The sequence below is a fragment of the Macrobrachium rosenbergii genome, chromosome 40 (assembly GCF_040412425.1).
Source record: "Macrobrachium rosenbergii isolate ZJJX-2024 chromosome 40, ASM4041242v1, whole genome shotgun sequence".
Taxonomy (NCBI): domain Eukaryota; kingdom Metazoa; phylum Arthropoda; class Malacostraca; order Decapoda; family Palaemonidae; genus Macrobrachium; species Macrobrachium rosenbergii.
In genome coordinates this window covers 7,440,166-7,466,677 of record NC_089780.1, presented here as the reverse complement: position 1 = coordinate 7,466,677, position 26,512 = coordinate 7,440,166, and the positions used below count along the sequence as shown (strand labels likewise).

General features: G+C 34.8%; 1 protein-coding gene across 1 annotated transcript in view; it reads left to right on the top strand.

Annotated features, from left to right (window-relative positions):
* Positions 1–2,288: 2,288 nt before the first annotated feature.
* Positions 2,289–26,512, top strand: part of LOC136826100 (ephrin-A5-like) — a 68,190-nt gene continuing 43,966 nt past the window's right edge. The window contains exon 1 of the mRNA XM_067083073.1: positions 2,289–2,868. Coding sequence (XP_066939174.1) covers positions 2,714–2,868 — 155 coding nt within the window. The 5' untranslated portion in view covers positions 2,289–2,713. The remainder of the gene's footprint in view (positions 2,869–26,512) is intronic.

Below are 26,512 nucleotides of genomic sequence, written 5' to 3'. Positions count from 1 at the left end.
TTTAGATTATTTCAAATGGTCGTGATAATTTTGGATTATTTCTAATAGCCTTGATAATTTTAGACTGTGTCTATCGTGACAATACTGGATTATATCTAATAATCAAATCATTTTTGGAATATGGTCTTGAAATGTTTCATTCTTTTTAACTGTTACTATTTTTTGTGTGTTCATCAAGGTTACTGGAAGGGTCAAAGGTATCTAAAATTCATTATTATTATTATTATTATTATTATTATTATTATTATTATTATTGCTAAGAAATTCACAGTCTCGTGAAAATCAGTTTGTGTAATAAAAATCCAGTGATATATCTTTTACATGGTAATATAGTTTATTATTATTATTATTATTATTATTATTATTATTATTATTATTGTTATTATTATTTGCCTGATAATTATAGAAGCTACAGTTGAAATAGAATGTGCTTAAATACAGTTTGCAATTCGAAATGAACACTTTACAGAGACGCAGCTAATTTCGAGAATTAAAAGCATCGTCTAAATTAGTTAAAACAACGAACAATTAGCATGTAATCACATATAGCAAATTCAACCAATAAAAAGAGTCAATATTATAATAGTTAATAATAACAAATTACTAATCAATCATGCAATATTTCCACTGCGCAACTGAACGTATAATACAGAACAAAATTGATATGTAGGCTTTCTTCAAAAATCAGTTCGGTTTTTCAGTCAAATTGCAACGATTGCGGAAGAAATTTGTTAAAAATTAATTTGCAAGACAAATAAAGTAAACTGGAGGAGTGTAGTTATTACTTATTGCTAAAGAAACAAAATATAATTTTACTGATAACTTAAAATACACCATATATATATGTGTGTGTGTGTATAGTAAATGTTTTATTTGCGTTTTGTGAGCATTTTCATTGTGTGTGTGTAGTAAATGTTTTATTCAGCTTTGTAGTAATAATAAAAATAATAATAATAATAATAATAATAATAATAGTCATTATTTTATAATCAGACATTTTCATTACAGTTACAGTATAGTAATAATTATGAAAATAATTATGATAATTATTATTATTATTATTATTATTATTATTATTATTATTATTATTATTATTATTATATTTGACTACATTTCTTGAGAGAAGAACAAATAGAAGACGGAGACAAAAATAAACGTAGATAAAACTTAGAATGGTAAGAAATAATTGCATGAACAAGATACATTGACAAGTTATAAGAAGCACTGTCAGTCATGAGAATGAAATATCTCGTATATTAGACAGTTTGACAATGTGACACATCATTAGCGGCCGGATAATTAATTCCATCATCAGCATCCAAGAAAAATTTCACGCCCAATGCGATTTGCAGAAGTACGTCGCATGAAAAAGCATGGTAAAAAATATTTGATATAAATTTTTTTTATTTCGTCAAGTTTTTACTCATTTAATGATTTACAAGGCGATATGCAAAAGAACATCATATGAAAAAGCATGATAAAAATATTTAATATAATTTTTTTTATTTAAGTTTTTATTCAGCTTCATACATTATCTAGAATACAATGCTTTCAATCTCACAAAAATCCTTTCAAAATTAATATATTATCTTTTTGGTTTCGTAAAATGGAAGCTTTTTATTTAATTTATATAATCAAACCATTTTATTTATATAATTAAACCTTCATGTGCATTTTTGTCTTTGGATAATCATATATACAGTATGTTTAAAATACAATTTGACAAAATAATATTTAGTATAAAAATTACGGAAAGGCAATTCGGTTTTCGTGTTACCGGAGAGAAAAGAAGTGCGTACCTGGGCAAAGATTATAGGAAAAAGAGAGAGAGAGAGAGAGAGAAGAGAGAGGCCCCTGGTGTGGTCTATTTAGTGCCCTGATGCATCACTCTTACCTGGTGTGCACAATTCCTCTGACGGGGCAGAAGCAGCCGCAGAACTTCTTCGTCTTCTTCTTCTTGATCTCCTCCTCCTGCTCCGAACGGCGCTGGGAGCATCGCCAAGTCAGGCAAGGTGTTAACGCAGGTGTCACGGTCTTAGCCGAGGTGATAATGCACTGGGGAGGACTATATAGGTCCTGGGTATCGGAGGGGACGTGGATGTCCCCGGGGAGGGGAGAAAGGAACTGGATCTAGGCTCTTCTACTAGCGGGCCGTACCTGGTCCGAAACCCGCCTCGCGGCGCGGAGCGAGTCTACCTACCGGCCGCTCAAGAAAAAAAAAGACGAAAAAAGCGAGAAAAAATCCAACCCACCGCTGACACCTCCACGAATCTCTGGACGAACGGGTTAGTCTTGTGTCAGACGTTGTAGGGGTGACAGCCGCCGCTCGCTCCCCTTTGTGTTTGCGGGAAGACTTTTGCGTTCGTGATGCCTTCCGTGCAGTGCCTTTGCGCAGGATTGTGATTCGCCTGGAAGAAATGGCCCTTCGGAGAGACTCTGGCAACCCTTCCCTGCGGCTTCGATGTGAAATAGGTGTTGCAGAGCGACCGAACGCCTTGGATATTTCTTAAGGGTCTTTCTCTCTCTCTCTCTCCTCTCCTTCTCTCCTCTCTCTCTCTCTCTCTCTCTCTCTCTCTCATCTTCGCTGTGGTGAAGAAGAGGTCTTCTTCTCTCATGATCTTTGTTCTGGCCGTGCATAACTCTCGGCGTTCTTCCGATGTGTTAAAAGTGAACAGTGAACAATTGCTTTAGAAGCCGTGTCTCACCATTCACCATGAGCAGCGGTCGACAGCGTTCGGGATGGACCGCATCGACGATGATAGTGACTACGGCGATGGTGATGATGATGTTGATGATCGTCATCTGTCATGTGAAGGTGGCAGAGGCATCTACGATGCACTATGTCTATTGGAATACTTCTAGTCCTATGTGAGTCGTTAAAGAATGGAATTTTTATCTATTTTTTTTTTAATTGATTAAACAATAAGGTAGATTTTGGCAACTCGTAGGGACAGATTACGAAGTACATTTAGCCTGATATATCGAATTTTTGTGTATATTAGTTATCCATAGTTTTGATTATATTATAAGTTTTTTGTAATGTATTTTTCAAGAAGGAATAAAATATACTATTCATATATACCTATATATATATATATATATGTGTGTATAAAATATATACTGTATATATAATTTTCTGTGTAACATTTCGGTAATTTCAACTAGATCCTAAGTACAGATCTATTAAATTATTTATAAGCCGTATTGGTAATTCCAACAGGTTCGTAAGTACCGATCTCTGTAAAAATATGTAAGACGTATGAGTAATTTCAACAAGTTAGTAAGTACAGATCTGTGTAAAAATATGTAAGGCGTATCAATAATTTCAATAAGTTTCTGAGTACAGATCTATGTATCAATTTTGAGGCGTATCAGTGATTTCAACTAGATCGTATGTACAGATCTGTGGTAATGATTTATCATAAGCAGTAGCAGGCAGTAGGCGTTAATTCGCCTAATATGTATATATATATATATATATATATATATATATATATATATATATATATATATATATATATATATATATATATGCATATGTATAAATACACACACACAAATCATTACCATAGAGCTGTACCTACGATTACCATAGAGCTGCACCTACGATTCAGTTGAAATTACCGGAATGTTAGAGAAAAGGGTGTTCGATGTAGAATTTGAAATCTTATTTAGCGACCACGCTAAATAAGATTAAAATTAAGTAAATACTCCCAAATAATGTTGACGATTTTCGGTACAAGATACCCAATAAACTGAAGCAGATTAATGGCCGGTTTATTCCAATCTAATGATCCTCTTTAAAATAATAATCTGTTACTAAATATAAGGCGCACGGCCATTTTCTTTCTAGCAAATACGTGAAATTTATGTAGGTTCGTCTTTTCAATTTCCACGTTCCCGTTGCCGGTCTGGGGAGTATTTGCCGAAGATGAAAATGAAATACAAGGCTGGAAAGTCTTTGAAAAATGAATAATAACCGAGGTTATTATTCATAAATGCGTAATATTATAATCTCCGGTGTTTCAGAGGAAAGACCATTTTATCTATTCCGACGATGCTAATGGTACAAAATCGACACGTGATAACGATTTCGTGATGAATACCCGAGTCATAAAATGTGGAATGAAGATTGGCAACGAAAATGAAATGAAAGACGATTGATGTAACTGGAAAATTTCATAATTATCGTTTCACTAAGATATAACTCAAATTCATTTTTCTCTTTCAATTATTCTTATTCATTGGTATTTTATATAATATATTTATGCATATATGTATAATATGTATATGCATAATTTGCATGTGGTTTACGAAAATAAGGGCAAAAAAATACAGTTGATTTGAAGTGAACTTAATGAATTAAAAAATAAATTCTCCTATAATTTTGTTTAAGATAAATTTGTGTTTTTGCGTGTGTGTGTGTGTGAGAGAGAGAGAGAGAGAGAGAGAGAGAGAGAGAGAGAGAGAGAGAGAATTTTAAAAAATCATCATCATAATTTTCATAAAAAACTAAAAGATTATCATTAATTTCATATTAATCTAATCATTGGTTCCTCTCAAAACCATACATATACGGTTGAGGGGTTGACGTCATGCTGGTGGGCATCTGCATGGGGTTAAGGGAAAGATTTGTGGAAGAATATTATTATCGTCAATGTTTTCATATTATTGCGTTTGGCCGGCCAGTTTTTCATTTGTCTTCAATACATTTCTAGTAGCCTAAGCACTTTCAAGTACATTTCTCCGCCTTAAAATGTTCCGGAATTTTAAATAATGATAATGATTCTATTTCAGAAAATATTGGTTGTAAGGAATACTGTTTTTGAAATAAATATCTTTCTGATTACAAAATATTGAGAACCTTGAACTAAAAGTAATGGTTATGTGGACAGGTGAATGAAATCAGTGGAAATGTTTATGGACCTGTTTTCTGCGTGTTCAGAACAATTAGTTCCGGTAATAGCAGTAATTTTAGATATATATATACAGTAATTTTATATATGATATATATATATATAGTATATATATATATATATATATATATATATATATATATATATATATATATATATATTATAAATCAGTGGATTTTAACCCAAAATTTACCCCCTGCATGCTTTTTTATGGTTTCAGTATATATTTCTTTCAATTATTTCCTCAGTTTTCATCATACATAATCATTTTTCGCTAACCTCCGCTAAAAGTCATTCTAAAGATTATTTGAAGCCATTACAGTTCTGTATGTCGTCTTTACGAATACAGTCAATAGAATTTTAATTCTATTACAAATAGTTTTTCTAAACTCTTATTTTCCTTGAAAGCATGTGAAACCTAATTCAAGACGCATTTCTTAAAATCAGATCATTTCGGGTGCTAATATAAATCATGCTTATTTGCCATCTGTTTTGACATGTGTAATCCTACCCAGTCTGAAATTTATTTTTGCGACCACTTCTGAAATTTATTTTTGCGACCACTTCTGAAATTTATTTTTGCGACCATTTCTGAAATCTATTTTTGCGACCACTTCTGAAATTTATTTTTGCGACCACTTCTGGAATTTATTTATTGCGAACACTTCTGAAATTTATTTTGCAACCACTCCTGAAATTTACTCAATTAGGTGTTATTTCACAATTCAGTTTTACTAACAGATTATAAATTGAGTTTGACATGCTCGTTTGCAACAGTTTTTGAGTAGTTGTTGTCAAATCTATTGTTTCAAGATTGTTCTAAATTGATCAGTTTCCAAGCAATATTGCATCATTTTAGGTCTTTCCAGTTTCTTGCCCCATTAGTTGTTCCAGCGCCTTTTAGTTTTCTGTAAAAGAAAACTATTTTGCCGGCTTTGTCTGTCCGTCCGCACTTTTTCTGTCCGCCCACAGATCTTAAAAACTACTGAGGCTAGAGTGCTGCAAATTGGTATGTTGATTATCCAACCCCAATCGTCAAACATACCAAATTACAGTCCTCTAGCCTCAGTAGTTCTTATATTATTTAAGGTTAAATTTAGCCATAATCATGCTTCTGGCAACTATATAGGACAGGCCACCACCGGGCCGAGGTTAAAGTTTCATGGGCCGCGGCTCATACAGCATTTTACCGAGACCACCGAAAGATAGATCTATTTTCGGTGGCCTTGGTTATACGGTGTAGCGGCTGTACAGAAAACTCGATTGCGCCGAAGACTGGCATTTTTTGCTTGTTTAAATTTAGTCTTACAAGCATCTAACAATGAACGCCTGAAAACTCTTTTTCAAAACAATCATTTCTCCCTGATTTTTTTTTTTTTTTTTCAAAACAATCATTGCTCCCTTTTTTTTTTTTTTTTTTTTTTCAAAACAATCATTGATCCCTTTTTTTTTTTAAACAATCATGGCTCCCTGTTTTTTTCCAAAAAAATCACTGCTACCTGCTTTTTTTTTTTTTTTACAATCATTGCTCCCCTTGTTTTTCAAAACAATCATTGCTCCCCCTTTTTTTTTAAACAATCATTGATCCCTGTTTGAAAAACATCCTTTGCAAATCGTTTGAAACATATTTCATTCTTAATTTATTCTTAATTCCGTTGATTTATATCCCTCCTATAATGTCTGCAATATTTGTTTGAAATCAGTCTTTTTTTATTTAAGGAAAACCTACATAAATTCCTGACGCAAATTCTCAGTTTGAGAGTGAAATATATATAACATATAGACTTTTTTTGAAATTCAGGTTTTTCATAAATTCCAGTGCAAACCTATCACTTATATGGCTCTTATTATTTTCATAAAGATAAGCAAACCTTTACAACAATGTTTTTCAAAGGTCCAAGTGTTTGGCCTTTGGCCTAAACTCTGCATTCAGTTCAATTCCTTCAATAATTCTGTAAATTTCTTATAAGTGCGCCAAGTTCTAAATATATTTCTTTTACTGTTATGTCCTCAGAGCTGCATTTAATTGATGGATGTTCTTATAATTATATTTTTGCGCCAAAAATCAAAATAAACCAGCCGTCAGTGGCCATTGTAGCATTTGCGGATCCAGAAAAATTTCATGGGGGCCACCAATTTTTTCGTATTGTATATGTATATATATATATATATATATATATATATATATATATATATATATATATATATATATATATATATATACATATATATGTATATATATATTATTTCTTTAATCGATTTTTTCCCATTTTTATATTTATTTATGTTATTTATTATCTAAATCTTCGGTATTATTATTTTATCATTATTTTTCATGGGGGGGGGGCACGTGCCCTGGATCCGCTAGTGCATTGTAGAGGCGCCAGTGTACATCGATGTTCCTCAGAGAATTTGGAATGGCAATTATTATACGAGGGCGAACCAGAGAAGCAACGGATTTATCTTATTTAGAAGACGTAATGAATATGACAAGTCGTTCTTTCACATTGATATTTTCCGGTTATTTGGGAAACCTGTGCAAACCAGACTGGGCATAACGAGATTGATCCAAGTAACGAACAAGTAAAAATGCGCCGAAATGTCTTCGGCGCAATCTAGTTTTCTGTACAAAGGCTTGAGCATATAATCAAGGCCACCGAAAATGGATCTATCTTTCGGTGGTCTCGGTATCGTGCTGTGTGAGTCGCGGCCCATGAAACTTAACCACGGCCACGTGGTGGCCTAGCATGTACCGTTGCCAGAAGCACGGTTATGGCCAACTTTAACTTTAAATTAAATGAAAACTGCTGAGGCTAGAGGGCTGCCGTTTGATATGTTTGATGATTGGAGGGTGGATGATCAACACACCAATTTGCAGCCCTCTAACCTCGGTAGGTTGTAAGATCTGAGGACGGACAGAAAAAGTGCGGACAGAATAAAGTGAGGACGGACAGACAAAGCAGGCGCAATAGTTTTCTTTTACAGAAAACTAAACAGGAAGCATAAAAATTAGAACAACTTCACATATGTAAAATTATGACATATGTAACAGACACCTCACACGTCTCGAACTGTCGACCTAACCGCTCAACTCTCCTCGCTGCTGGGAGAAAGGGAGCTGGGGATTTGGTACGATACATGTATACATGCGCTACCGGGGTCTAAGCGATGTCAGGCAGGGCAGCCGATCGAGGCTACGGTCTACCCCAACGCCAAATCAAAGACCTTGAAAAGAAGACATCGTGCTTACGCCATAAAAAATGGGAAAAAGCACGTTAAACGAAGAAGAAGAAGTCAAGTTTTATAAAAAAAAATGTTGTACATATTTGTCGAAGACATTATTAAAAAGATAGGCGAATAATTCACTTGTGACAGTTACAAGGATATGTTTTACCACTGCATTGTACATATGTTCTATGGAAATATTGCGCCAAGTATAAAGAAAAACCTTTGAACCCAGATCCGTGTACTTACAAAGTGGAGTGCTCAAGAAGTCTTTATGCAGGTTAGGTTAGGTTAGGTTGAAAATTGAGTTACACACATACATACATGCATAGTCACACACACATATATATATGTAAATGTATATATATAAATGTATATATATATATATGTGTGTGTGTGTGTGTGTGTGACTATGATGTATGTGTGTACATAACTCAATTTTCAACCTGCATAAAGATTTCTTGAGATCTCCAAATATATATATATATATATATATATATATATATATATATATATATATATATATATATATATATATATATGTGTGTGTGTGTGTGTGTGTGTGTGTGTGTGTGTGTGTCCAAACTGCCGGTGACCCGCTGCAATCGAATAACAACCACGAGCATAAGCCACTGCTTAGATCAACAAGATTCACAGTGGGATTGAAAAAGTGTCCCTTCCCACAGGGGGATCGAGCCCGGCCCCTCTCACTGGAGAGACGAACGTCTTAACCATTGGTTTTAGAGAGAGAGAGAGAGAGAGAGAGAGAGAGAGAGAAAAGGAGACCAACCACAATGCGTCATCCGGAGTTCCCAGCCTCTTTTGTGGTCACGTGACCAGCCACAGTATCTTATTCGTCTCATTTTCTCCCTCATAAATCTCCTGGCAATCATTTGCGGCTCCTGGCCTTCGCATTATGCACTGAATGACGTCATTCACGTTATTCAGTCACTACTGTGAAGGGTAATGACTTCAGAAATCCCAGATTCTGTTGTGCGACAGGTGTAGCTTTTTTCTATTGACTCCACAAATCACAAATCCCAGATTCAGTTATCTGAACGGGTGTATTTTTTTTTTCTAATAGCTCAACAAGTCACAAATCTCAGATTCTGTTATTCGAACAGGTGTATTTTTTCTAATAACTCCACAAATCACAAATGCCAGGTTCTGTTATCCAAACAGGTGTATTTTTTTCTATGGACATCACAAATCATAAATGCCAGATTCTGTTATCCGAACAGGTGTGTTTTCTTTTACTGACTTTACAAATGCCAGATTCTGTTATCCGAACAGGTGTATTTTCTTCTAATAACTTCACAAATCACAAATCAAAAACAGGTGTATTTTTTCTATTGACTTCAAAATCACAAATGCCAGATTCTGTTGGCCGAACAGGTGTATTTTTTTCTACAGTAATAACTTCACAAATCACAGCTGCCAGATTCTGCTATCCGGACAGGTGTATTTTTTTCTATTGACTTCACAAATCAAAAATCCCAGCTTCTGTTGTGCAAACATGTGTATTTTTTTAATACAAATCAAATGGAAATTTCTTGGGTGAGTTGTTTCAAGGAATTCTGTGTCTAAACAACAGTGATTGGCCGCCACACGAAGGCTCACTGGAAAGCAGAGTTGTTTCAAGAAAATTACTAACACTTTACGTAAAGACAAACCTTTTGCCTTTATCAAAACAACAGTGATTCGGCTGCCACGAGAAGGCTCACTGGAAAGCAGAGTTGTTCCAAGAAAATTAATCATTTCACGTTAAGACAATATTTTTACCTTTGTCAAAACAATTGTGTTTGCCTGTCACTCAAGAGCTTTTAGGAAAGCAGTAACCTGAGATTTAGTATTGTATAGAATTCCTTGCGAAAATGGAGATCACTATTCTGTGTTCATCTTGAAAAGTATAATTCCCAATAAAAATTTGGGATAAAAAATTACCAAGACGTTAACATAAAAAAATATTATATACATATACATATATATATATATATATATATATATATATATATATATATATATATATATATATATGTGTGTGTGTGTGTGTGTGTGTGTGTGTGTGTAAAGAAACTTCAGGTTCATAATATATTTTCATTAAGTAACTGGAGCGAGCTTTCATTTATATATATATATACATATATATTTACATATATATGTACACATATAATGTATACCATATCCTTGTATACTGACATCGACCTAATTAACCCCATTGTATCCCTTGTGACATAGGAGGTAAATTATGTAGCTGATGATTAGTTGACTGTAGTGGGTCACACTTAAGAACCAGGTTTACGTTCTTTGAAACCACCCCTCTCGAAAGGGGAAAAGACGAGTGTGTTTATATATTATATATATATATATATATATATATATATATATATATATATATATATATATATATATATATATATATAAATATATATGTGATATATATACATATATATATATATATATTATATTATATATGTTTTATATATATTATCTATTTATATTAAACATGTACAATTGACCAATCAGTTCCAACAGTCTCAAGCTGCGATCAGTTATGTTCGATGTGCAGTGACACCTGTACGTCTAGCATAATAATAAATACATTTACATATACATACTTGTACAATTACGCTGACTGCATAAAATATTATATATATATATTTATATATATATATTATTTCTATTATATATTATATATACATATAGTATATAAATTTCAGTCACATAACCCAGTGGTCGAAGTTGATTGTTTATCGTTCTCTATAAACAAAGGGCCAGGTTCGAATCCTGGCCTGGGCAGAAATACTTATCAATAATAATTCCTTTTGTGTGCAAGATATCCTCTGGGTTCAGTGAATTCGATATTAAACGGTTTTTGTGACTTAAGATTTGGTACATTGTGTATATATATATATATATATATATATATATATATATATATATATATATATATATATATATATATATATATAAATATAAATTACATATATGCATACATATACATTTACACACATATACATATAATATATATATTTATATAATTATGTATATATATACTTATATATGTAAATATTTATATTATGTGTTTGTATATATGTGTGTAAATATATATGTATGCATATATATAATATATTTATATATACATATTTGTGTGAGGAAATTGAAAGCCTATTTCCTGATTTTTCCTGTTTCAAAGCAATTCTTATTTATTCTCCGCCTTCTCTGCTTCCTATTCTACCTCCCCCTTTCTAATTTACAATCATTCCCCGAATCCCATTCATTCTCTTTATGTCCATCCCATCTGTCAATCAAACGTCAAAGAATAGAAAGTGTTTAACAAATAATCTCGACCGGATCCTGTATGTCACAACCCCTTAGTAGTCACGTTAAGAAACCATTCTTAATTCAACATACCATTATGAGATAATATCTGATATAAATTAGGTTAAATAGAAATTAGGTTTCAATAATATAAATCACAATGGGAGGCAAGAATTGCCTTTAGGGATTCCACAATTGTCCGATATTCAAACCCTTCTTTCTTCAACATGAGTTAATCGCTAACATGAATTAGATTTACTGTAAATTAGGTTTCAGTCATTTAAATCACAAAGGGAGACAGAAGCGGCCTTTGGGGATTCCAAAACTGTCCGATATTCGAAGAAGACGCTCCAAGCGTCTTCATTCTCGAGTTCGCTTCGCGCTCGGCCGGAGTTAAAGAGAGAGAGAGAGAGTGAGTCAACACTAGCGCAGCCTGGGTCTCTCACTTAATCCCGTTTTATGATCGGCGTTTTGGTCTCTCGGGAGCTAAATGAGATGTTGCGAACGATCCCTGCATAATTAGCTCCCACATACGGCGGCAGCCGGAGCCGACGATGATCCGCAGAACAAACTGGGTAGGCTTCCTTTTTCTCTTTCGCCTGATTTTCTCGTTTCTTTCTTTTTTCAGGTTGGCACTTTGTTGTGCTCGCAGAAAAGGGGCGGGTGGGGTTTCAGTTTTCAGTGCCACTCCTCTCTCTCTCTCTCTCTCTCTCTTCTCTCTCTCTCTCTCTCTCTCTCTCTCTCTCTCTCTCTCTCTCTCAACAGATAAATGAATTTATATGTATATTTATGTCTGTATATAAATGTTTTTACTTAGAGAGAGAGAGAGAGATAGGAACACCAGGTTTGTATGTGTATGTATATACACATATACTCGTGTATATATATATATACAGAGAGAGAGAGAGAGAGAGAGAGAGAGAGAGAGAGAGAGACATACCCATTTGTAACATGTTCTTGAAATCAAGTAATGTAATGTATCACTCCATATTTTATCTATAAACTTTCTATCCTTCAGGCCTGGGCTACACCAGGACAGTAAGTCACCAATCCTTAAGACTTTAAGTACCACAGAGTATAATCAAATCAGAACGTAAACCCCAAAAATTTCTGTAAAACGGACGGTTTTCCGTTCGCCAGCGAGAGACTAAAGGAACGAAGCCTGTGCTCTATTGAACGTGACCTAAGACTTACTGTATTAATTGTCACGAAAGCACACGGTTATGAAGTTGGCTCAGATGTGCCAAGACTATTCTCTCTCTCTCTCTCTCTCTCTCTCTCTCTCTCTCTCTCTCTCTCTCTCTCTCTCTCTCTCTCTCTCTCTCTCTAGCTTCTCATACATCTCTTTAAGTCAGACTGGAAGTTAGCTTACCAACTTTCACTATTTTTTATTTCTTTTTTTTTTTGCCCAAGTATAAGGAAAGACAGAAACAGAGAGAGAGAGAGAGAGAGAGAGAGCTGAAAAGGGTCCTCCCCCCCTCTCTCCCCCTTGCCCTAAGGGTAGTAGCTCTGCTAATAAAGAATCATCTTACTTGTTATAATTAGTTCCCGACAACCTGTTCTCTGGTTATAGTCAAAGGTCGTATGTGGACCTTTCACCTATAGATATGTATGTATGTATATATATATGCATTATTTGTGTATGTGTGTGTATATATGTATGTATGTGCGTGTGGCACATTTGTATGTATGCCTCACATGTGTATAAACTGCTAGACGTCATTACTGAAACCTTGAATAATTTATGTTCTTTATTTGTAAGTACAGTCTTTAATTCTTACCTGAAGCTAATATAGTTCTTGAATCAGACCTCATGAATAATAATAATAATAATAATAATAATAATAATAATAATAATAATAACAACAACCATTAAGATTATAATTACAAACAGACACCAAGATCGCTTGATATTACCCTCGTTATCTGCACCGCAAGCATTGCAATGAAGCATTGCAAGCAGGCATTGCAAGCAGCAGGAGGCATTTGTTGCGTAATGTCGTTGCTTCTGCATCAAGTGGATTACTTAGAGCGTTTACTTACCAATTCATGACGGCGTCGACACGCGTGCCTCGCCTTCGTTACCACGTTAAACGGCGCAGGCGCAGTAGTCCTGCGACCAATTACGAGAGAACAAAGGTTCGTTTGGTCCGCTGCGATTCTGTCTTTGTTCCTTTGAAGGAGGGCGAAAGGAATGTTTGTTTTTTAGCGTTTTTTAGAGGTAATAATCTTGCGAGCTGTCTTTTTCTCGACCTGGGCGAAAGGGGAATAAATATATAGAAAAATAAAAAGATAAATAAGGAATTTTTTTTAGCGTTTTTTTAATAGTAATAATAATAATCTTGCGGGTTGTCTTTCTCTCGACTTTTGCAAAAGGTGAATAAATAAAAAAAATAAAAAGATAAATAAATAAATAAATACAGACCTTTGGTAATTATACTCTACCTCAGATACTCACCTTATTATTATTATTATTATTATTATTATTATTATTATTATTATTATTATTATTATTATTATTATTATTATTATTATTATTATTCAGAAGATGAACCCTATTCGTATGCATCAAGCCCACCAAAGGGACCACTGACTTGAAATTCAAGCTTCCAAAAACTATTATGGTGTTCATTAGGAGGTAAGAGAAACATTGTAACTTCCTCAAATAAACGCAAGGTCTTACCAAAAAGACTCCGTAGGGGGTTAGTGCCGTCAGTGCTCCCCATGCGGTGCCGTGTAGGCATTACTTAAGGTTCTTTGCAGGTTTTCTTCCTTAGACCCTTAGCTGCAAGCAACCCCTTTCATTTCTTATACTGCACCTTCATTCATATTCTCTTTCTTCCGTCTTAATTTCCACTATCTTCTAACAACTGATTCATAGTGCAACTGCGAGGTTTATGACCTATCATAGGTCCCAGCGCTTGGCCTATGGCCTAAACTCTATATTCCATCTCTCTATCTCTCTATCTGTCTCGCCAATAAGGATAATCATTGTCATTTACCACCCGTCTCCGTAATAATCACTTATCTATTCCACAGACGCCAACTCGGCTCTTTATCATAAGAAGAGAATTATTCAGGCGATAATCACATCTGTAACAGGCTCAGTATTATCACAATGGATCACACGTTTCCTGATCATATGATGTCCGCTGCTCTGCACTGAATACCTGCTACGTTAGTTAGTAGAAACGGAGACATTGGGTTCTTATTGACACTACATTTATTTTTTATCATTTTGTTATTTACTGGTCACTGGCTTGACCTTTGTCTTCTTTGTATTGTATTAGCTTGTTCCATGATACATGACGTACAGGATGTTCAATAATAATAATAATAATAATGATAATGATAAAAATGGTTCTCGAAAGCTCTCGTTTGTATATATATATTTCTAAGATATATTTACATTTGCACCACTGTGGATTTCTTCACCATTTTAGTGAATCTTGCTGTTATGAGATTTCTATGAATAATAATAATAGTGATTATTGTCATAATAATAATAATAATAATAATAATAATAATAATCATAGTAATAAAAATAATAATGATAATAAAAGTACTAACAATCATCATCATCATTTACCTCTAGGCTCGTAAAAGAGAGACAGGGAAAGAGAGAGAGAGAGAGAGAGAAAGACAGAGAAAGAGAGAGAGAGAGAGAGAGAGAGAGGTCGGATGCAAATCTGCATATAATTGCAAGACGGTGGCAGCTGCTAAGGAGCAATTACGTTTTTATGCAAATTAAGCCCAATATCAATTACTCCCTACAAAGCCGTACATTAATTACACTTCGTTATGCATAACGCCACCATACAAAGAGCAATTACACAACGACCTCTTTAATAAAAGCACAAAAAACTCTCTCTCTCTCTCTCTCTCTCTCTCTCTCTCTCTCTCTCTCTCTCTCTCTGATCAGTCTAGGTGATTATTAGGTTAGGGAACCTTCTGTAAACGTTCTGACGTTTATAGGGGTAGCAGTAATTTGTCCATCATCTCTCTCTCTCTCTCTCTCTCTCTCTCTCTCTCTCTCTCTCTCTCTCTCTCTCTCTCTCTCTCTCTCTGCCGAACACATCACACACCTATCTATCTATCTATCTATATATATATATAAATATATATATATATATATATATATATTATATATATAGATATATATATAATATAAATGTATGTATATTTATATATATTTATATACAATATGTGTATGTACATAAATATTTATATGTATGTATAAATAGTATATGTATATTTATATATATGCAATATATGTATGTATATTGTATGCATATGTATATATATATATATATACTGTATGTATATTAAGAAAAAGGGAAATTAAAGGAATATACATTATACAGATGCGTAATAAAAGCGAATTAACGTTAGAACATAAACAAGTGAGACGGTAATTCGAAAATAGAAAATAATAAAACCACAAATTACTGTATGCATTATACTACATCATAATGTATCCTATAATGACATCAAACTTTTCGTATTTAAGTCATTAAGCTTTCAAAAACTTGGGAAATGACGTGGGGCATCAAATATGAAATGCTTGCTCTTTTTCTCTGAAAATTCTCGAGTTATATTTGCTTAAGCTAAATTCAGAAATCGGTAACATTTTCAACAAGTAAAAAATGCGCCGAAGTTTCTTCGGCGCACTCGAGTTTTCTGTACAGCCGCCACAGCGTATAATCTAGGCCACCGAAAACAGATCTATCTTTCGGTGGTCTCGGTATAATGCAGTATGAGCCGCGGCCCACGAAACTTAAAATACGGCCCGGTGGTGACGACAAAAGATCTCCCAGAAACTGCTATTAATATCATCGTGAACATTGGCATTGAAGGTGAAAAGTATCATTAACATTATTATATAGTCGCGACAAGTACAACTGTTATTCTTTCCCATCTTTATTACTATTCCTTTTGTTTTTCTTTTCCATCGGGTTAACCAGTCATCCCCTTTTTTTGATGGGATTACCTACAGGTAAAAAAGCTCAACAAAGAATGGTTTGTCTTTGAAGAACCGCTTTCCTCTCTCTCTCTCTCTCTCTCTCTCTCTCTCTCTCTCTCTCTCTCTCTCTCTGGAAAAAAAAAAAGGGCGGTTATGTTAAGGGAAAGGTTATGACCACCCTGTAAGAACTGGGCCGCATGAAATTGTATAATATTATTACGTCAAGAAATAAGACTATTGTTGTCGCGTCTACTCATCGATTGTTACGTTAACTATCGTCCCATCTACTCATCTCTTGTTCCATCAGTTATCCTTCTCTCATCTGGCGTCTCCTTTTGAAGGATTTCATAAACAATTAGGTCACTTTTATCGGGAGCAAAAGCAAAACAACCGGAAACGAAACATTTGAAGTACGCGGAATGAAAAAAACGCAAAGAAGAAGTGCTATAATTGTTTACCTTACTTATGCAGACCGACATTATGCTCGGGAACGAAAGAGTGGAAATAGGAAACGAGGATAATAAGAGGTTTTACAGATGGTACAACGGACCTGATAAAGGCTAAATTGAAAAAGAGGAATGAAAGGAGAAATTAATATGTAAAAACTGTTTGTTTATCGGATGTACAGCACAAAATAATAGGGAGTTGATGTGATAGAGTGAGAGAAAGCTAAAATAAAGATAAAAAGTTATATATTACAAAATAATGGGAAATATAAATAGCAGAATTAAATATATAAAAAACACGAAATATAAATAATGTTTTTTCTTCTGTGTAACTGACGAAATGAAAAGGGATAGCGCCCCCTCAAAAATAAATAACCTTTTTTTCTTATCCTTTTCTTTTTGAACCATCTCTCTCACAACTGATAATATATCCACCATCCAAAAAAAAAAAAAAAAATTGGGGGGTTAGGGTGTCCCGGAAGTGAATCCTTCTTTTGATTACGCTAATCAAAACGTCACGACGAAAATTACACTCTACGTATACCCTGCGTACACACAAATACACGCATATACACATATACACACACGTACACCCTGGATGCCATAGTTTCCGTGGTCCCAACCATGGCTGTGACCTTTGACCTCCGTTCTGGTCCCTTTTTGGGGGTGATTGGTGGGGTTTGGGGGGGACAGAGCGGGAGAGGGGGTTGGGGGGAAGGAAGATTGAGTTGAAGAATGATGAAAGGAGGAGATAAAGAGAGAGAAAAAAAATTTGGAAAAAACTGAACTGCGACATTGTCTTACCCGTTTATGTGGAGTGGGAACCATACATGGACAGACTGACAGAGAGACACATTGGAAGAGAGAGACAGGCCGAGATGTAGACGGAAGAGCGGGGGACAAGATTAAGGACAGGGAGTGAGACAGAGAAATATACAGGGGTAAAAGATTTAGAATGACAGACTCAGACAGGGAGACAAAATAGAGGACAGAGGGGGAAAGAAGATTATGTAAATAGAAGACAGAGACTGAGATAGAAGACAAAAAGACAGACAAAAACAGACTTACAGGAACACGAAAATGGAGAGACACTCGGAAACCAGACAGAAGATCTGGCAAAAAAAAAGTCTGGCCAGAGACTGAACAAGGAACAGACAGTGGGATTGACAGAGTACTGGACAAAGAGAGAGAGAGAGATAGAGAGAGAGAGAGAGAGAGAGAGAGAGAGAGGGAGAGAGAGAGAGAGTAGTCACTACCACACTCACAACCTTACTGCTGAAACAAGGTTGAATTCAACATAACAAAAAAAAAATTTCAGTCATTCAATTATTCAGTATTTCACTTAGCTTGTCTTTTTGAATATTATTCGCTATTCACTGCATCTATATTTATTCATTTATATCATTCACCTTCTTCTGCATTTTCCTTGTCACGTGGGCAGTTTAAATCTATGCCAAGTAGCCAGACAACATAAATCAGTGGTTCTTAAACTTTTAATACCACGCCCCCTCTAAGAGATGGTCCTTCCCCCCACACCCCTCCCCTTGCATCTATGAGTAAAATTCCCTCCCAGATTTAAAGAAAATAAATAAAAAAATGAAGAAAAGACTTGTTTTTATTCTTTTGGGAATAAATTAGTGAGATACTTGACACTGCTTCATAGCGACTCTCGTTAAGAGAATAACGAATCAGAGAGTTTTTCATTTTTCCCTAGGGCTCGCACCCCCTTGAAATTGCTGACGGGCCCCCTACGGTTGAGAACCACTGACATAAATTATTATATTAATAACAGAGACACTTGAAATTAACTTAGATTATTAAGAAGAGGCAAGGAAAAACTGGTCTGTGGGAAACCGCCCACAGAAACGAGACGAAAAGGCTCCAAAAATCATTTATTTACCCACACAGAGGAACCCGTGTCGCCTACCATGTAATTATTGTAATTAGGGACTCTCCGCTCTGTGCTGCTACTTAATACAAGCTTTGGGATCTCTCTCTCTCTCTCTCTCTCTCTCTCTCTCTCTCTCTCTCTCTCTCTCTCTAATATATTATAATATATATATATATATATATATATATATATATATATATATATATATATATATATATATATCTCCATGACACAATTGTGAGTCTTCTCTCTCTCTCTCTCTCTCTCTCTCTCTCTCTCTCTCTCTCTCTCTCTTCCTGTCTCTTTTGCCGACGGATACAACTGCAGTTTTTGCGTCCGTAATAGAAATGTAATTGCCAAAAACTCTCTCTCTCTCTCTCTCTCTCTCTCTCTCTCTCTCTCTCTCTCTCTCTCTCTCTCTTCTCTATTCTCTCATTTTATATTCTCACTACCGTTGTAACTTATAAATATACGTCGAGAACTATCCAATCTGACCATGGTTCACGTAAAAGGGAAAGAGCAAATTCTGAAACGGGAAAGGAAGAAGAAAAATGGGGATTATTTCCAACCGAAAGCCGATGGGAAAGGTAACTTCACTCCCTTATCTCTCCCCGTCCGGCAAACGAAAGGAACAAAAAATAAAGGGAGAAAGGAAAAAGGAGCAATAACCCAGACCCTCGTAAGAATTGGGGAATTGTGAACAAGAAAGAAAGGAATTCCAGTGGAATTTCTTAAGACTCTGAAAGAGATGGTTTTCTTGAAACACAAAGACGTGAGATTTGGGAATCGAAATAGCTATTTCGTCTCTGTAAGACTCGTTCGATCCAAGATATTACTTTGCTAATCAAATCTGGTGTCTCCTTTTTCCTCTGCCCAATTCTGACAGGTGCTTTGTTCAGACCTCGCTGGCTTGGCAAAGCCCGTCTGTCGCACAAGGATTTTAATCCAGTGTGGGAATATCCACGAGCTGAAACGATACCGGAAATATCTGACATATTTTCAGGACAAACACATATAGCTCGTTCCTCTCCGTAGGGATGTAGTGCCGTCAGTGCACCTCACGCGGTGCACTGTAGGCATTACACCCTCTTCTAACAATAGATTCATAGTGGAACTGCGAGGTTTTCTTCCTGTTACACCTCTGGAGCCTTTCTGCTCTCGATTTCTCTTTCAGCGCTGAATTCTTCATCATATGTCCCAGCTCTTGGCCTTTGGTCTAAATTTCTATCTTCCATTCCTATATTCCAATTCGTTCCTGGACATCCCCAGCACAGAAGTGGTCCCGCTTCTATAAGAACCTGAAAGAAGGAATATACTCAAATATTGCACTATCTCATACCACCCAATCCAGCGTTACAAGTGTTACCATCCAGAGACAAAAGATAAAAAATAAAAAAACTCTAACCACACTGTAAATGAAAATGACATTGCTCCCGAAGGAGGGGGAACAATCAAGCGAGAAAAATAGCCGGTCAAAACGAAGCAAATGATTAACCCCACCGATGTCAGGGGCCATTACCAACATCGTAAAATAGGGGAGCCGAGCATTTCCTGACGTCACATCCAAGGAATGTCGGGGGCTGCGGAGCGAGGGTGTCAGTTCTGGGTCGCGTGAGAGACGAGGTGTGAGAAATCGAGCCTCCCGTGTCAGTAGAAGTATTAGTAGTAGTAATCGAGGGGATTTGCCTTTGGAACGGCTCCTTCATCACTGATGAATTGGAGTTGACAGATCTGTTTTAGTATTAGTAGTAGTAATCGGGGGGATTTGCTTTTGGAACGGCTCCTTTATTACCAATGAATTAGAGTTGACAGATCTGTTTTAGTATAAGTAGTAGTAGTGCAGGGGATTTGGCTTTGGAACAGCTCCTTCATCACTGACGAATTTAAATCGTCAGACTTTTTGTAATAGTAGTAGTATTAGTACAGGGGATATGCCTTTGGAAAGGCTCCTTTAACCACCGACGAATTGGCATAATCAAACCCCTTGTAGTATCAGTAGTAACACAGGGGATTTGCTTTAAGAACGGCTCAGCTAACAACCGACGAATTGGAATTATCAGACCTCTTGTAATAATATTATTAGTAATAGTGGGGATTTGCCTTTGGAACAGCTCCGTCAACCACCGACGAATCGGAATTATCCCAGAAAGCAGAGGACGAGGATTAATAAATTCACACCTTGAAGTAAGGGAATGGTCTGTTCTAGGAATCTGTGACCATTCATATTGTCCAGGAAATATTTGATTCACGATCCAGGACGTGTTTTAGTTTATGTCTTCCGTTCTGGAAATTTCAGTCAGGGGTGGATTTTATTCTCAAGACGAGCCGGTATATTTCGTTTAAGTTTCCTGGAAGGAGGTAATTGTTACTAAAGAAGGTCTATTTTCCATTCAAAAAAAAAAAAAAAGCTCTCCTTTATAGGGACCTTTTCAGCTTGTGATCTATTACGAATTTTTTTGAATGGAAAATAACTTTAGTAACAATTACCCCCTTCCAGGAAACTATAAAGGACGGATTTATATAAAAATTATCTGTGATGGTGCTTCTAGGTAAAGAAATGTACCTGATAGATAAATTTTTATGATTAGAAAACCTTCATCAAAAAAAATTATTTTTACTAAAAGAAAATCCCTGAAAGAAGGATTATTCAGTTACAGAAATCTCAGTAAGATACGGATTTATCAGCTAAGGGGACATTAAAAGAAGGAATTTTGTAATTAAATAAAGTAGAATCTACATGGAAAATAGAACATTTAAATCAGAGAAATAACCAAAGCCATAGACACTTCTTCCTGGGGTATTAAAAATAAATACTTAATAACTCAAGAACGCTGATTTATAGTTCTGCTGCTTTGTTAAAACTTTTTTTTTTTCAAAGATAAACGTAAAATTAGAGTGAGATAATTGTTAGTCAGGAAGGTACTGCTACAATATAGCCTTTACGTGAGAGATCAAGAACGTAATGAGATATATATATATATATATATGTATATATATAATCTTACAGATGTCAGCAACATCCAAAGGTATTCCTGAGATCTCACATGACAGGTCAATTGGCAGCAGGAAGCTGCAGGCAGCGAAAGGCGACCAGACCAGTACAAAAACAGCCTTTCGGTGATCCAACGTCTCTCTAGGCGTGGTCGAAGGAAATAGTGAACACATGCTTCACCCGTCTGGTGCTTCTGTCGCCCCCGTCTCCGCTTCGTATTGCTTATTTATTCTGCTTCCGATTGATCGTACGTTTCGCCTGTTCGTCAGCGTTGAGTGTGCGTTTGCTTCCTTTATTGTTTATCGAGTTATTCTTTCCATTCCTCCGGTTTTTTTCCTTCTTCGCCTTCTTCCCGACGACATGATTTGTGCCCCGTCCGGACTACTTTTACTTTCCAGCCGCTCCTTTCTGGCCCCCTTTATTTTTCTCTCTCTCTCTCTCTCTCTCTCTCTCTCTCTCTCTCTCTCTCTCTCTCTCTCTTTGTGTTTCCCTTTTCCCTTTCGCCATTCTCCGCCGTGCGCATTCCGATGCGTTGACACCTATCTCGCGCGCGCGCGTGAGAGAGCGCGTTTCGAAACATCCTTGGTTCCCCCCAAAAAGAGTCCTTGTTTAAAGCCAGAATATATATGTAGGGTGGGGAGGTGAGTCATGTGGGTGGGCCGTTCCAAAGGTAAACGCCTGTCAGTACTACTACTATTAATTCTGGTGAAATGCTTTGGAGGAAATGACGTGTGGCGATTTGTACCTCCTCCCCTTTCTTATTCTTCTTTTTCTTCTTCTTCTTCTTCTTCTTCTTCTTCTTGGAAATGATGAAACTTTGATGATTTTGGGGAATGAGTGTACTGGAATGATTCAGTACCTGAGGTATTGATAAGAAGGTGATAAGGGATGGGCCTGAACGCAGTCTTCAACGACCGTGATCCATATCATCTATATATATATATATATATATATATATATATATATATATATATATATATATATATATATATATATATATATGTGTGTGTGTGTGTGTGTATGTATGTATATATATATATATATATATATATATATATATATATATATATATATATATATATATATATATATATATATTATATAATTAGATATATACATACATACAGTATATATAATTTATATATATACATATGTATATACACATTATAAATATATATTTATTTATTTTATATAATGTAATCTTTTTTTCAGCCAATCTCTCTCTCTCTCTCTCTCTCTCTCTCTCTCTCTCTCTCTCTCTCTCTCTCTCTCTCTCTCTCTCTCTCTCTGTAAGAGAGAGAAAATGATGTCTGTTTTTTATCAAAGAATTATTATTATTATTATTATTATTTATTATTATTATTATTATTATTATTATTATTCATAGTAGTAGTATGATATATATACAGCTAGCAAAATATCCCTATATTTCTACTGTCGATTCAAATAGGTATTTGTGTGTGTGTGTGTTTATGAGAGAGAGAGAGAGAGACGGCCATTTAATTAAAGGCCAGCTTTATATTCCCCGCCCCGAAGATTTGAAGTGTCTCCCTTCGGGAATGGCCCATCAATTTCGGGACCTGCCTCGGCATTTCCTGGGACCTGGAAATAACCATAACCCCTTTTGTTTCGTAAATGGGTTTATTATTGTTTGTTTGTTTTCGAGTTAAGGGGATTTTTAAGTTTTTACTGTTCTTATCATAGGCTCCTGCCATCCGTTTGAATGCTTTTCAATCGGGGTCTTTGTGGTTAAGCACTTAGTGGGATAGCGTATATTTTCTTTTATATAATAATTTTTAACATAATTTTCCATATTGATGTTTGGCAATTATTTTTCATTTCAGATGTTGCCTTTCTATAACATGATTTTGCCTTACATTTTTGATATATAATTACTTTTGTCTATTCATTTTCAGTATTAAGTTTTCTGTAACTTTTTTGTTAACATTTATATGAATTTTTAATATAATGTTCTATATTGATGCTTGGCTATTACCTTTCCATTCATTATAGATTTTACCTTTTCTATAACATTGTTTTTATGCCTTACATCTATATGTAATATTTGATATTATTTTCTATATTGATGTTTATCAATTACTTGTCTATTCATTTTCAGTATTAAGTTTTCTATAACTGTTACTTTTTGCCTAACATCTATGTGTAATTTTTAACATTATTTTCTATATTGATGTTTTTCAATTATTTTCCATTCATTATAGATATTACCTTTTCTATAACATTGTTTTTTTGCCTTACATCTATATGTAATATTTGATATTATTTTCTATATTGATGTTTATCAATTACTTGTCTATTCATTTTCAGTATTAAGTTTTCTATAACTGTTACTTTTGCCTGACATTTAAATGCAATTTTTGTATATAGTTTTCTATATTGATGTTTTGCAATTACCTTTCCATTCATTTTAGATTTTACATTTTCTATAAAATTTATTTTTTGCCTAACATTTATATATAATTTTTAATATAATTTTCCATATTGATGTTTGGCAGTTACCTTTCCATTCATTTTAGTTGTTACATTTTCTGTAACATTTGTTTTTTGCCTAACATTTATATATCATTTTTACGCTGCATTCAAGTCAAGCGTTTTGATTGTTTTGTCCTTGGATATCACAGCATACATTTATACTGCCCTATTTGAGACGTATGTAATAAGACAATCTTCTACCCAAATCATTTGCTAAAGAAAATCATAATCAAAACATTTAATTATCAAAATCTATTTGCGACATGTTTTCCAAATTGAATTACCGGTTTTACTTTGCTATTTTTGTTTGGATTAACAAAAACCTGCAGTCAAATTGACATGCTAGGAGCAAGCATGTTCTGAGCGGCGTGGAATCATGATATATCTATGAATGTCTACCATGGAAGATACATAGATTTTTGCGTGTTGGTCTTTTGTGCAATTTGTTTTACCTGTCTGTATTTAACCTTACATAGTTGGTCTTTTGCAAAGCATTGAAGTTTTTGGGGGAATTTTGTTTATAAGATTATTAATTTTCGTAGCTTATTATTCGGTACTGAAATACATTCAAATTATTAAGTAATAAGTCATCTCTAGATGCAAAGATATTATTTCTGTAAGTCATGTTATACCTCTGCGTAAAATTTGCAAGTTTGGTAAATATTAATAAGTTTCCAATAAATACCCAAGATGTACAGGTCACAGTGAGGCCTGAGAGCTGATGGCGAGTTAGTGTACAAATCTGGATAAATATATAGATTTCCTTTCTATAATTCCTTAGACAAATCGTATAAACCAATAATATTTTTTAGGTACATTTTTAGAGAAATGTCTGACTATGGTTTTTCCTCGCAGAAATTCCAAATGAAACCGTCGGAATTTAGGGGAATTTCACAGATAAAGGCCGACATTTCATTCAGCAGTGCAGAAATTTACCTGGTTTTTATTGACAGAGTTTAATAATATTAAATAGAGCGTTTAGAGATGGCAAATCTTTATCAACTTGATGGGACATATTTCGTGTCGATGTAGACATGATAGTTTTTCAATATCCGTACTGCTCTTTGCCTTAATCTTCAGGCCAGAGAGAGAGAGAGAGAGAGAGTATGCATTACTTCGTGGACAGAGGTGACAATAATCCTGACATCTGGCAGACAAAAGATGACAAAGATCTGGGATAACTTTATCTATATCTATATCTCTCTGTAATTGAGACTTTTTCTTCTCACCATGACCCTTCTACGCATGCGTCATTCATGACATCTGGCGGGTGAGAGACGCCAAGCGAGAGTTGACTTAATTTGCGGGTGTCAGTGATCAAACGTTTGTTTATTTCGGCGTTTGCTAAATGGGCGTTGTTTATAGTGTCGTGTGGCGTTGTCGGCGTTGAATTTATAGTATTGATAATAGTAGCTGTTGCTGTAATAGTAACAGAGAATTGTAATATATTAGAACTTGTGGTTGTGTATTTTATAACGGATTAGAAGCGACTTGAGTATTTGTTTCAACAGAGGAGCTTCCTAAAATTAGAGAATTGAAAAATTAGGCTCTCTCTCTCTCTCTCTCTCTCTCTCTCTCTCTCTCTCTCTCTCTCTCTCTCTCTTTGCTGGAGAAAACTCTCTCTAATACATCTCTGTCTATCTATCTATCTATCTGCCAAAATATTTATGGAGAAAATCATATAATATATACCCTAATACATCTGTCTGTCTATATATATCTATCTATATATCTATCTGTATATATATATATATATATATATATATATATATATATATATATTATATATAGTTATAATTATATATACACTGTACATTTATATTAAATTTGGTCATAAAAGATCCGTCTTTAGAAACTCTCTCTCTCTCTCTCTCTCTCTCTCTCTCTCTCTCTCTCTCTCTCTCTCTCTCTCTCTCTCTCTCTCTCTCTCTCTCGTATCCACAGGTATTCTTTGGTGGCCTTGAAAACTCGAGGTCTGTCTAGGAATGTCTATTAACTGTGATGTAGGAGGTAAAAATGCATTGTAATGGGATCAATTACTATGGCGTATTTGTAAGACATTCCCTTAATAATAATAATAATAATAATAATAATAATAACAATAATAATAATAATAATAATAATAATAACAATAATAACAGAAATTATCAATTTAAAGGTAAAAGAAAAATTATTTTAAACGGAAGAGTATTTTGAGATATTAGGCATGGCCGACTTCTGGGAATTTCAACGCGCCAAGTAATTATCCCACCACTCTCTTCCGGA